This window comes from Monodon monoceros, unplaced genomic scaffold (assembly GCF_005190385.1).
Source record: "Monodon monoceros isolate NGI ecotype Baffin Bay Population unplaced genomic scaffold, NGI_Narwhal_1 Super_Scaffold_5, whole genome shotgun sequence".
NCBI lineage: Eukaryota > Metazoa > Chordata > Mammalia > Artiodactyla > Monodontidae > Monodon > Monodon monoceros.
In genome coordinates, this window is record NW_021703782.1 from 79,462,841 (window position 1) to 79,475,458 (window position 12,618).

The window sequence follows — 12,618 nt, forward strand, 5'->3', positions numbered from 1 at the left end:
GCACCTGAATGCCTCTGGGGAAGGGAGGTCTCACCTCAGTCATAAAAGTCCTAGATTCATTCTAGACTCATTCCTCCTAAAGGAAAGAGGCTTTTCATTAAGTTTGGTTCTTATACATGAAGTTGAGTCCATAGGCTTTATAACTGATCAGGACTGGGATAGCAAGAGCTGACACAAAACAGGAAACAAAGGAAAATTACTTACAAAGACATAAATATCCATCACAACCTTTATCCTCTTCATTGTATGTTATTGGCAGAGGACACTAGTCTGAGATAAACTGAATCCTTAGGGTGAAAGAATGTGGTCTGGGGTTATCATACCAGCCAAGTAGGTACTCACAAATGAAGGCAACATCAGACCATTCTCAGATTTGCAAAATCTTAGAAAACTGACAACTCAAGTAGGTGTTAGCCATTATCCTGAATGATTTACATCTGCAACTCTTAACTCTGCAAAGCCTTCCTTGACCACCCCTTCCAGAGTTGAAGTACTGTGCTCTTTTATCCTATCTGCTAACATTCTAGACCTTGAGTTTTATGAAATGATTGGTTTATTATCTTCCACTTCAACTGTCATTGTCCAGATCAAAATCTGTAGAAAGAAGTACTCTTCTGTGCTGTATATCCTGGGGTTAGGAGACCAAATGTATAGACATACAAGCAGTTAAGAAGCTACTTAAAAAGCACATGCATATTTATGCAACAAACATTTAAAGCACTTACAGGTGATCCTGGTATTTGAGCAAGTAGTTGACATAAATATCTCATTCTTAAAAGCCTAGCAGTTGATAGCTATTATCAACTAATGAGATTCTTAAATGTGTCAAGAGAATTGGCTGAGTTTGTGCTAAACATCAACAGTATAAACCATACAAATGAGCCTCAGATTGTTTCCATTTCAAGCTGCAATACTTAGTGTTTACATTTAGAAGAGAGAAAATGTATTTTTGTTCCTAACCTGTTTTTTCTGGTTTGCCATTTCATTGAATATGTACACATACCTTCTATGTGTGTCTAGTAGGAGATGGAAATAAGAAAAATGACAAGGACCCAATATTGCCTTCAGGAAGCTCACCTGAGTAATGGGTGGAGCTAGATGTTTTGCACAGTTGACAATACAAGAAAAATCATAATTGTTGCTGGAGAGATATGCCTTATTCTGTCTGCCTAAAGAACAGAAGGCTAGGGCTTCCCTGGTGGCGCAGTGGTTGAGTCCGCCTGCCGATGCAGGGGACATGGGTTCGTGCCCTGGTCCGGGAAGATCCCACATGCCGTGGAGCGGCTGGGCCCGTGAGCCATGGCCGCTGAGCCTGTGCTCCGCAACAGGGAGAGGCCACAACAGTAAGAGGCCCGCGTACCGCAAAAAAAAAAAAAAAAACAGAAGGCTATATAAAACCTCAAGAACGAGTAGGTTATAAAAGTTGAGAGGGCTTATTTTCTATGAGTAGAGTTTAACGTACAGTAATCAAATGCCTTATTACTTTAAGATTGTTTGTTTGGGAAATCTTGCACTCCACAATTCGTAAGATGAACAAACACGTTCTTAAGATCCAGAAGGAGCTAGAAGAGGCTAAAGAAAAACTCGCAAGGCAACATAAACGGGTAAGTCTTGTGTTGATTGTAAATGGTCAAAGAAAATATACCAGAAACTTCTGCGAATATTCATTACCTTGATGGGAGCTTATTTTTTCGAGACCAAATCATGCAGAGCTGTTTGTAGAAGTGGAGGAAGGGACGGACCTGGGGTCTGCTGTTCTCTCGTTCTGCACGGTGAACCTGTTTAGGAAGCCACAAACCTCACTTCTCCATAGTTCACCATCTCTGGATCAGTTTCATGTTTGCCTTCCCAAAAAGGGAGGAGAAGGAAGGAGGACACTTGTGTTTCTATAAGAGTTTCTGATGCAAGAGGGGAAGAGGGAGAAGATTGTCCATGTTCACCACTCCCCCGGTAAGGTTGGGGGTAGTGGGGGGGTCACTCCCAGGCCTATAAGATACTTCTCATATTAATAAGAAGTTAAGTATTTTAGCTATTTGGCAGAAACAGTGAGTTGGCTGTATCCTGTGATTTAGCAAACAGTGCTGGTATTGTTCATGACAGAATTTTCCAGTTATGCACATTTATCAGAGTAGAGGGTAAAAGCAAGTTTAATGATTTATATGAACTAGAGCAGGTTCGAGTGCTAGTCTCCATCTAGACATTCATATATACCTGAGTGTATGTATGTAAACACACAGATCTAAAGTACTGTAAGGTAAATGGTATCATCCCCATGTTATACACGTATAAACTCCAGAGACTTGACTTCACACCACTCTGCTCTCTAGATATGTGGTGTCCAATATGGTGACCACCAGCCACATGTAACTAGTTATAAGCTAATTAAATCTGAATACAATTTAAAAGTCAGTTCTTCAGTCACACCACATTTCAAGTGCTCAGGTGTCATGCGTGGCTGGTGGCTAGTGGCTATTGTGAGGGCAGTGCAGATCTACGGTGATGAAAGTGCTGTGATGAGAGGCTCCCAAGACCCTAACCCTGTATTTCCTCTAGGAGCAGCAGTTCAGTGTTCACAAACTCAGGGTTCCCAGCAATTTCATAAAACAGACTATGGTGAATAACAAAAATCAGCTGTATATTTTCCTTGGAGCTCAAAGCTGTTTTCATTTTGAATGGAGGAAAAATGTGACACATATTTCCTCCTTGAGTGGGCTGTCTTATAAAAGGCATAACTTACTTCTGCTTTATAGCAAATCTACCACGATTGCCCAAGTGCCACTGAATTTCCCTGGCCTAGATAAGAGGTACTCATAGGACTTGGGGACATTTTGCCTGTATGTTTGGGACACTGGAGTACTTTTACTATAGAATACAAGTCTTCAAATAGCATTTGACCAGACATAATAAAAATCCTTAGATTTGCTTGATGGGATTTAATACACTGCCATCCTAAATGGTGTTTTCTCTTTGTTCCTTTGCATTCGGTAGCGAAGTGATGATGATGACAGAAGCAGTGACAGGAAAGATGGGGCTCTTGAGGAACAAATAGAAAGACTGCAGGAGAAAGTGGAATCTGCTCAGAGTGAACAAAAGAATCTCTTCCTCGTCATATTTCAGGTATCTTGGCTTGGGACACTGATATGTTCAAAGAAACAGTACATTTCTTTAGTTTTAAAAAATGTTTTTATCACAGAAGTAATACATATTCATTTATAAGATCTTAAATATATAAAAGTTTACAAGGGAAAAATAAAAGTTCACTAACTGGAGGTAATTCTGTTATTTACTTAATGAGCATTCTTGCATGAGCATTTCTCCTTGCTTTAAAAAAAATGGATACTACTGTTAAATACCTCTTTCATATTTAATTATTCCCAATTGATCTATTTATCGATAGATTGTTTTCCTTCCTGAAGATTTTTGTGTATACACTCCTGTTAACATTTCTGATTATGTCCTTAGAACAGGTTCTAAGAAAAATTACTAGCATTAAGTTAATCTAGACATTAAAGGTCTTCGGGTATCGCCAGAAACGATGTACTAACTCATTATCACTGCTTTTCTACACTGACAGTATTTATTGAATTATGAAAGTTATGGATACACACCACAAAGGGTGAAACAAACAAACCTTTGAGGTCTCTTGGTCAAAAATTTGATTGTTTCCAAAATATAAGAATTTTTTCTGACACCTCTGGAACTTTGTACCCCATTTCCAGCGTTTTATCATGATCTTGACTGAGCACTTGGTACGATGTGAAACTGACGGGACCAGTGTATTAACACCGTGGTATAAGAACTGTATAGAGAGGCTCCAGCAGATCTTCCTACAGGTTTGTAGAAAACTGATTATATAATAAACATCATCATTCTCAGCCACAGGGATTTTCCATTTCAAAAAGTCATCAAATCTGTCAGGAGGTTACGTAGTACCTGTAAGCCCCTTAGTGTCCGTTTGTTCCTACTGCTGCTCATCACAATATTTAGGCTTAAATTGGCTCTGTACCATTCAGACTCCTAATTGCCATTCTCTTTGGAGAGCCTAGCTGTAATACAACATATAGAGAAAAAAATGCTAAGGGAAGAGTAATCAGATCTTAAGAATCTCTGTAAATTCAGTGTGCAGATGATAACCTTGTTTCTGGAGGCAGTATTTGAGTTCTCTGAGGTCCTTATAGAAAGCAAAATGCAACACCTACTCTCTGCTAGATTTAAAGATCTGTAAGAGAGTGAAACTAATCCTTTGTATCTTCAGATACTAACACCCCAAATCCTCATTTGTTTGTTCTAGAAAAGAGTGATTAAAGCAGGAGGCATAAAAGGGGGGGGGGGAGTTTTTTAAGGCTCCAAACAAAAACTTATTCTAGATTTTTTAGTTACTGTCAAATTAAAAAGCTTTAACAGCCCCTAGTTAGTCCTATAGGAATCTGAGTATATTTAAGTTTATATTTGTACACATAGAAGAAACATTTTTTTTCCCAGTTAGGCTCAACAAGTCACTGATTTTCAGTAAGACAGATGACCTCTTTATTTTTAAAAGATTAATTTAAAAAAATGAGGTTTTCCTATTTTGTGGAATACTTCACAGATCACTGGCTAATATCACTGGCTAATTCTCTTAATATTTTTTTCTTTTACAAAGAGATACGTTACAGCCCTAACCAAAAAAAGGAAATGATTCCAAATTTTTATGTTTCAGGGACCGTGGTTAAAACCATGGTTACTTAGTAACAGTGCTTTTCTTATTTGTAATGTATACCACCTCCCCCTCAACACCCCCCCCCCCTTTTTTTTTTTTTAAATCTTCCTAGATCAGTCCCTGTCCTGACAGCTTTTAAAAAGTCATACTGTATTTTGTCCTGATTAGGGAAGAGACGCATCTGAACCTCATCTAGAATAGTAGCAGGTGCTGCTGCCACTGCCTTGAAGTATGAATTGCATTTACATAGAAGCAGGCCAGAACTGGATTTTTTAAATTATTGAACATCCTTTTGTTTTGTTTTGGAACTCGTTTACTCCTACATTTTCTTAATGTTGAGGCTTTTCAGGGGCCTATTATTCCTACCAGCAAAACCACTTTTTTTTTTTCCTGTTCTTTCCCATCATTCCAGTGTGGATGGGCCGCTGAGGAAAATGTTCTGCAAGATTGCTTATGTGCGTTTTCTCCTGACCTAAACACTTATCCCCTTTTCTGTGTCTACAGCATCACCAAATAATCCAGCAGTACATGGTGACCCTGGAGAACCTGCTCTTCACTGCTGAATTAGACCCTCATATCCTGGCTGTGTTCCAGCAGTTCTGTGCCCTGCAGGCCTAAGGGTCATTTTTTTTTTCCCCTCCTGTCAAGATTTTTTTAAGATCTCAAAATAATGTCTTATTTTTAATGGTTTGAATGCTTGCTTTCTTATAGCATCCTTTCTTGAAGCAGAGGGGGAGGACAGGACAGTGAAGAATATGGTATTACCTTTAACTGCCCCTAAAGAGCAGATATTCCCTAATGACAATACTGTGACAATGACCATAGGATGGATGTATTATGTATGTGACAGATACAACTTCTCTCTGGTATTTTTTCTCCTTAAGGGACAAAAGATAACTGATTTGAGGTATGTGTAACACTAGAGGTCAAGCTTACAAAGTAGTATATAGAACTGATGGTTTATCAAGTAGCATAGCTTTTCACAGCTCATAGGTAACCTAACATGGCTGAAATAAAACTGAAAATATGTTTTTTAAACCTTGGTATTTCATGATTTATCATCTCAGTCTACTTTAAAATTAGTGGTTTCTTACTAAAAGTGAGGTTTCTTACCTCCATCTGAAATTTTCTCTTCAAAGTATTTTTCATTACTGTAGTATTTTAAGACACTACTGTTATTAGAGTAGAAGTTCCCAAATAGAAGTTCCCAAATTCATCTGAACATAAATCACCTGGGGCTCTTCTAAAGTTTTTTTTTTTTTTTTTTTAATTAAACCACACTCTCTGGGGGTGGAACACAGACACTGGTAGTTCTTAAAGCTCCCGGGTAATTCCAATGTGCAGATAAGTTTTGAACTATTCATCATCTTAGAACATCTGGTCATTTCCTCAAATCTGAGACATCTGTCAGGTCATACAGTGAATTACATACTAAAGTGGGATTTAGAAGTAGCTAGATTGGCTAAAACTATACTTGGCATTAGATGTAGGTTTGGATTTTATTTCTATGGAGTCTGGGTGGGCCAAGTAATTACTAATTCCGGAGCCTGTTTCCTATATGGTGTTGAGGCTTAATTAAGATGATAAAAGTACACTGTTAAATAACACACAAGGGATTATCTGACATTCCAAATCCTAGCATTTTTAGACTAAATTTACCAGTAATCCCACAACTGTAAGCATCTGTGCATTGTACAGATGTACTTTTCTTAGCTTAGTACCTCGTACGTTTACAATGCGTTAGGTATTCTCCATATTAATATATGGGGCCTCTTTGGTTTATAACATTTAGTGGCTACAGAATATAGTCTACTCAATAGATGGAAATTCCCAGGATTTAAATACCGTACCATTTAGCAAACAGTCACAGGATTAAGGTTGCATGGCAAGTTACTGGCAGAAAGGGAACTAAAACCCAGGTTCTTTGCTAAATGTTCTTTTGTTTACACTGTTCCTCCTTCCCACAAACTACGTAATTAGAAAAACCTCCTATCCTCAAGAAGCTAAAGGATTAACCATTTAAGGCTTTGGTTAACTTTGATCCTAAACTGCTTTGTAATCCTTTCATAATGTATTGCAAAGTTTGGCTAGTTATACTTACTTGATCCAAATCCTAGAGGAATTTCTAGGTTTTCACCTCCTTTCTCTTGGACCCTCTCTTCATGTGTAATGGTTGCTTCTAACAGTTGCTCACTGATGTAACCCTGGCTCTGACCCAGTCTGGCAGCTAGGTATATGAAAAAACTGAATCAGAGACTGAATTTTGAAGAAGTAAAGGTACAAGAGCAAACATTCAACAGTTGCTCTCCCCACTAATGAAGCTCACACAGACAAAAGAATGGCATGTCACTGTAACTGTACGTCGTACCTTGCAATAAATCAATATTCTATTAAACTGTGCTGATGCCATTTAACATGCTTTTGTCAAAGTGAACATATACTTTTCCTTAACTCTCAATCTCCCAGGAATTATTCAGAAAGCAGTTCATATGAAGATAAGTTTGTTTGCTTTTTCTGGAAAGTATTTAGCAGTGATTTGTATTAACTTACTAATCTACAATTATACCTGAAAATGAAAGATGAGGTCAGAACTTGGCAACCAAAAGCAGATCTGGCTGTCAGTGATAGCTGGATACCAGGATTGTCCTAAATTGATGAAGGTGAAGAGTGACTAGAAGCCCACCTCAACTGGACAAGTCTATTAACTACACTGGTCTTGATGATATGATGTGCTCATTAACAACTGGCTGTTACGTGCCAGATGCTATAGATTCACTGTATTTAATCGTCATGAGAGTCCTTACATGATTATACCCATCTGATAGATAAAAACAGGCCCACGGAGTAACTTACCCAAGGTCCACAGGTAGTAAGTGGAATCTGAAACTATATCCATGTGGTGGTTTTAGGGCTTCTTGTCTCCCAGTAGTAATGCTGTTGTCAGCAGCCTGAACCCCTAGTTACTTGCTGGGAAGGTGTTTTTTTTTTTTCCCCCAAGAAGTTCTTGCCGCCCATTTGGAATCGCTTTTTAGTGAGCTGTAATATTCAGCATAACACATTAAAAAAAATCAACACTCGATAAATATATTAAACATTTCTGTATTGAATACTTAGAGAACAATTAGTAATTATAGTCTCAGGTCTTTGGATTTGACTTGTTTTGACTTTTGCCCTTCTTCAAGCATAATCTCCAAGAGCTGATCTAGAGAGAGAAATGAAAATGTACAAAAACTTCCTATTTATTTGTAGCAGTAGGATAAAAAGTCCTGTCAAAGAACTTGAAAATATCTAGTTTATCATAACTTGTATTTGTTTTTATCAGGGAAAGAATGCATAGACCCTGTAATCAAGCACTCGGGATCAAATGCTATTACTAGATATAACTATCTTGTAATCCTTTTGACAAGACAGAGGAATATTTGACTACCTAAACTTGATCAAGATGTCTGGGGTGATGTCAGGTTGTAGGTTACCCCTCCTTTAGAAGTGTTAAAACAAGCACAGCAAGCTGTCTTCCCTCCCAGGATTAAATGAGAATACCTGTAAGGCACTTAGCATAGTGTCTGCATGGCACGTGGTAAATGCTCAGTAAATGTTAACAAGTTATGATAAACTTATCACTACCTTTGATCAACAAACAATATAGCTGTTTTTCCATTTTAATCCAGATTTGAAAAGGACTATCTGGCAACTAATATTAAGATCTATAGTAGTAAACCCTAAGGGTACAGAAAACTTGTCCCAGCAATAGCTCCCTGCTCCCTGACTTGCAGACAGTAGTAGTCTAGAAGACCTGGCCCAGCCTCTGGGGTGCAGTGGTCTACCACCATCCATGCTGTTTCTTGGGATAAGAATCCAGTTCAGCCAGTTTTTGCCTTTACTACTAAAAGCTCTTCCTCCTACCCCAATCTAGGGTTTGTCTTGGTTGCTTCTCAATTTTAGCTCTAACCTAACATTTTTGAACCTATCACTCAGCTCCCATCCCTATTGTAGAAAAAATGGTCACAGACCCAATATTTTGCCCACAACCAGACCTGCTGGACCTTAACTGAAACTTGTTTTTAAGCCATAACATACATAATTATTTAAGCATTATTTATACAAGTGTTTCATTCATCTATGAAGACTTTACATTTTGATGAATTTTGAACAAGACCAATCTAAATTTCCACACTATAAAACATATCACTTAACTAAAAATCACATTTTCTCGTATGTCAGTTCATGGCCACACACAGTACAAGTCTTCCGGTACACGTCATCCTCTAGGTTTTCTTCTGGTCCATACTCATGTTGATGAGCAACTGTCTCCTTTTTCCATAGACTGCTTCTTACTGCTCGCCGTAATTCTAAGAGAAAAATAAAAGCCAGTTTTTCAGTGGTGCTATTTCAGCTGTGTGTGTTTAAACCAAATGTGGTTTACACCTTAATTTTATAACAAATCAAAACTGCTGATACAGATTTGGCAAGCTTACTTATCTCACTCACTGGTTTGGCCTGTGAAATCATTCATGTGATTGTTGGAGTTAGTGTGAAACAGGAGATTCAGAATTGAGGTATATGGACTAGAGGGACCGCAAAAAACTAGATTCAGAAGACAAGCGAAAGAACAGGGTTTGTTCGAGCAGCTGGCTACAGAAAACAAGATGCCACAGCAGGAAAGGGCAATCAGCTGGGATGACTGAGGATAAAGAGCATTTTAAATTCCTTGTAAGTCAGGAGCTACTTCTCTAAGAGGCAAGTCAAACTTTGCTTGCAAGAAAACTAGAAAGCCAAGAACTCTGCCACTAGTTCATGGCTGATGTTAGAAAAGCTGCTCATGCAACTGACCTTATGTCTATTATTATTTATCCTATAAAATGAGAGCAATAGTTTAGGACATAAATTGCTAGTAATCATGCAAAGTACAACATAAATAAAAGAATCACTGACGACTATTAAGACCCGGAAAGAACCATGGAGTTATTTTACTTCATTTTACTTTGCAGGTAAGGAAATTGAGCAAAGATAGCATGGGAACCCAGGTCATTTATTCCAATGTTTAGAACTTTTCCCGCTACGTCACGTTAAGATGTCATTTTCACAAAGAAAAGTTACGTTGGATGCTCTGAAAAGCGACTAGGACATTCTAAAGTTCACACTGCATGTTACTTGAAGAAACCAAATGCTTTGTGTTAATCAGAAATTAACAAGCTAATAACATCTCAGTTTCTAGTTTAATGAATAAAAAGCAACACGAGTTGTTTTCAATTTTCTATTCTGACCAATGATCCATCAAGCCCTGCACTTTTGACAGCAGCACTACCCAAGGGAGGGTATGATCATTATCTTCTATAATCTCAACCTTAAAAATCAAAGTACACCAAGTAATCACACACATTTTGTTTAATCCATTTTACTATGATAAGTACTATCAAAATAATACTTGAATCTTTGTATTTTCAGCCTTTATTTGTACCATGAGGATAAGCAAGCAAATAGGGCTATGTATCAGGCACTGTTCTAAGCACTTTATTTATAAAATTTAATCCTCACAACACTTTGCAATAAGTACAACTATCAACCCAGTTTTACAGATGAGAAAACTAAGGCTCAGAGAAGTTACATAAGTTGTGCCTAAGATCAGGCAGAGGCACAGTCTAGCTCAGGCCATGTTCTTAACCACTAAGCTGTGATGCCTTTTCATACACCTCCAACATGAAAAGCACTTTATCTGAGACATTTTCAAGCTTCAGTGTATATACCTCTAGACAGTTTCCAAACTAGGGAGAAAATCATGTTCATCCAAACTCTAACCTTTATTCCTATATCCTCTCATATTCTGAAGAGCCCTAATTTTTCTAAACATATCTGGAATGCCCTTTATCCTTTTATTTTTCTACCTTGGGATATTTTTAAAATAAAAAATAAATGATATGCTGACCAGAACTGCACAGATGCCTCATGGTTTCAGATAATGACAGGAAGATGTCTCCTGTGTAAGTTCCAATACCTACTTTTCAACTTTGCTCTGAGGTAAGGTATCCTGGCCACTTTCCCTTTACTACCCCACGAGGAAAATCTCTCAAAATCTGACTGCATCCCAGTCGCTAAGCTAACTGCCCAGTTTGTGCATTACGTGAACTTAGGAAGAGAGATAAGAAAATTTTCTTAAGACTAAAAGAATACTTAACAAAAATCCAGCTTACTAGCCATAATTGTCACAACTGAACATAAGGTTTTATACTGACTTTATGGCTTTTCTTCCCATCCTTCAGCTAATCTATCAAGATCTATAATGACAATAAAGCCATATCTTTAGTATTTACTAGACATTCCTGAAAAAACTTGTGCTAGGAGGCACTAAAACAAAACAAAACAAAACTGGTATATCTGTCATTTTCTTGCCCTTCTTTCCCCACACGACCGATCTAGTCTTAAAGCCATGAGGTGGAGCAAGTGGGCATGGGGGTGGGGGAGAGCCCAAGATAGATAAGGAGGGTCTCCTAGAGAGGAGGCAGCAACAGTGAAGGGAAATTAGGTACATTCAGGGGCACTAATCAAATAACTATATATTATAAAGGATAATGGAAATCAGGTTTCTCACTGTCAAAGAAGGAAATTACAAATAAGGAAAGGAAGAAAACCAGAATAAACCCTAAAATTTTGGATTAGAACTCGGTATAATGTAAACTCAAGGATTTAATTATGTATTAGATATACACGTGTTTTAAGCTAGAAAGAAGTGGTCAAAGATTGATGAAGACATGTCAGAAGGACACAAGACCTAGCCTGAAGATACTCCTATGGGCCCAAATCTGAAACAATTTGAGCACCAAAATAATTGAGAACAGAAATGAACCAAAAGCCACTGAGAAGAATAGGAATTAATGAATCCATACCAGTAACAAAAAAATGGGGGAATGATGCTATAGAATGCCAATTTCCAACTGGTTAAATGTGGAGTGAGCGCTGAAGGTAGAAAACAATTTTTGCAACCATCATACTAAATACTGATTCAGGCAAGAACCATCCACGGATGAATGTTAAATTTAGGGTGAAGTGTTGAGGAGAAGCAGGACATTTACGTGGTCTTACAGGGTTTTTTTTGCTTATCAAAAATAAATATTAACATCACCATTGAGGGCAGATGGATATCACATGCCTCCAGATGTGATGCCCTAGAAAAGTCACTTCATTTATGTTCTATCCAACCTGAAATGAATAACCCGAATCTAACCACCAGGAAACATCAGAAAAACCCCAAATGAAAAACATATTACTGCAAAAAAGGCAGGCAGGGGAAGAGAAAAGACTTCTTCAAAAATGTCAGTGTCGTAAACGATAAAGGCTGTGGAAATATTCCAGAATAAAGTAGTTTAGGAAGACTTGGTACCTAAAGCCAATACCTGATCCTAGACTGGATTCTGTACTAGAATAAAAAAACTACACAGGACATGATTGGGTCAACTAACGGAATATGGATGACAGATTAGATAAAAATATCAGTAGTATACTTCTGTAAGAGAATATTCCTATTCTTAGGAAATATACACTGTAGTATTTAGGGGTAAAAAAAGGGTGGCAATGTACACAACCTACTCTTAAATGGCTCAGAAATAAACGTATGTGTAGAGAGAATGCAAATGACATAAAGTTGTTAATAGGTAAATCTGGGTGAAGAATCTGGGTGTCCCTTGTACCATTCTTATCCTTGCAATTTTATGTAAGTTTGAAATTATTTCCAAATAAAAACATTTTTAAAAGACAGTAGCTAGATTGAAGGGGCTTCCAATGGCCAAATTTGGGCGTCAAAATGAATAATCAGGAATGGACAGACTGTAACAGTTACTTGAGAATAAGAATCCATGAATCCAACTAGTACTAAAAAAAAGCTCTTCTTTCCAAAAGAAGCCAAATAGTAACTGTAGAAATAACAG

At 37.7% G+C, this 12,618-nt stretch overlaps 2 protein-coding genes across 5 annotated transcripts in view; one reads left to right on the plus strand and one right to left on the minus strand.

Moving 5' to 3' along the window:
- Positions 1–5,434, plus strand: part of NCBP1 (nuclear cap binding protein subunit 1) — a 44,139-nt gene extending 38,705 nt beyond the window's left edge. Inside the window, exons 20-23 of one of the 2 annotated variants that reach the window (XM_029201704.1) lie at positions 1,490–1,604; positions 2,989–3,117; positions 3,720–3,833; positions 5,204–5,378. In XM_029201704.1, the coding sequence (XP_029057537.1) occupies positions 1,490–1,604; positions 2,989–3,117; positions 3,720–3,833; positions 5,204–5,317 (472 nt within the window). In that variant the 3' untranslated portion in view covers positions 5,318–5,378. Of the gene's footprint in view, positions 1–1,489; positions 1,605–2,988; positions 3,118–3,719; positions 3,834–5,203 lie in introns of both variants that reach the window. The other variant, XM_029201705.1, reaches the window with a different exon arrangement.
- The window catches only part of XPA (XPA, DNA damage recognition and repair factor), a 38,388-nt gene continuing 29,624 nt past the window's right edge, over positions 3,855–12,618 (minus strand). The window contains exons 6-9 of one of the 3 annotated variants that reach the window (XR_003790661.1): positions 8,894–9,048; positions 7,553–7,735; positions 6,801–6,926; positions 3,855–4,046 (exon numbers count right to left, since the gene is read on the minus strand). Coding sequence is in view for 1 of the 3 variants with exons in the window: in XM_029201706.1 (XP_029057539.1) it covers positions 8,900–9,048 (149 nt within the window). In the remaining 2 variants the exon portion in view is untranslated. Of the gene's footprint in view, positions 4,047–5,919; positions 6,927–7,552; positions 7,736–8,791; positions 9,049–12,618 lie in introns of those variants that run through there. The other 2 variants (XR_003790660.1, XM_029201706.1) reach the window with 2 other exon arrangements.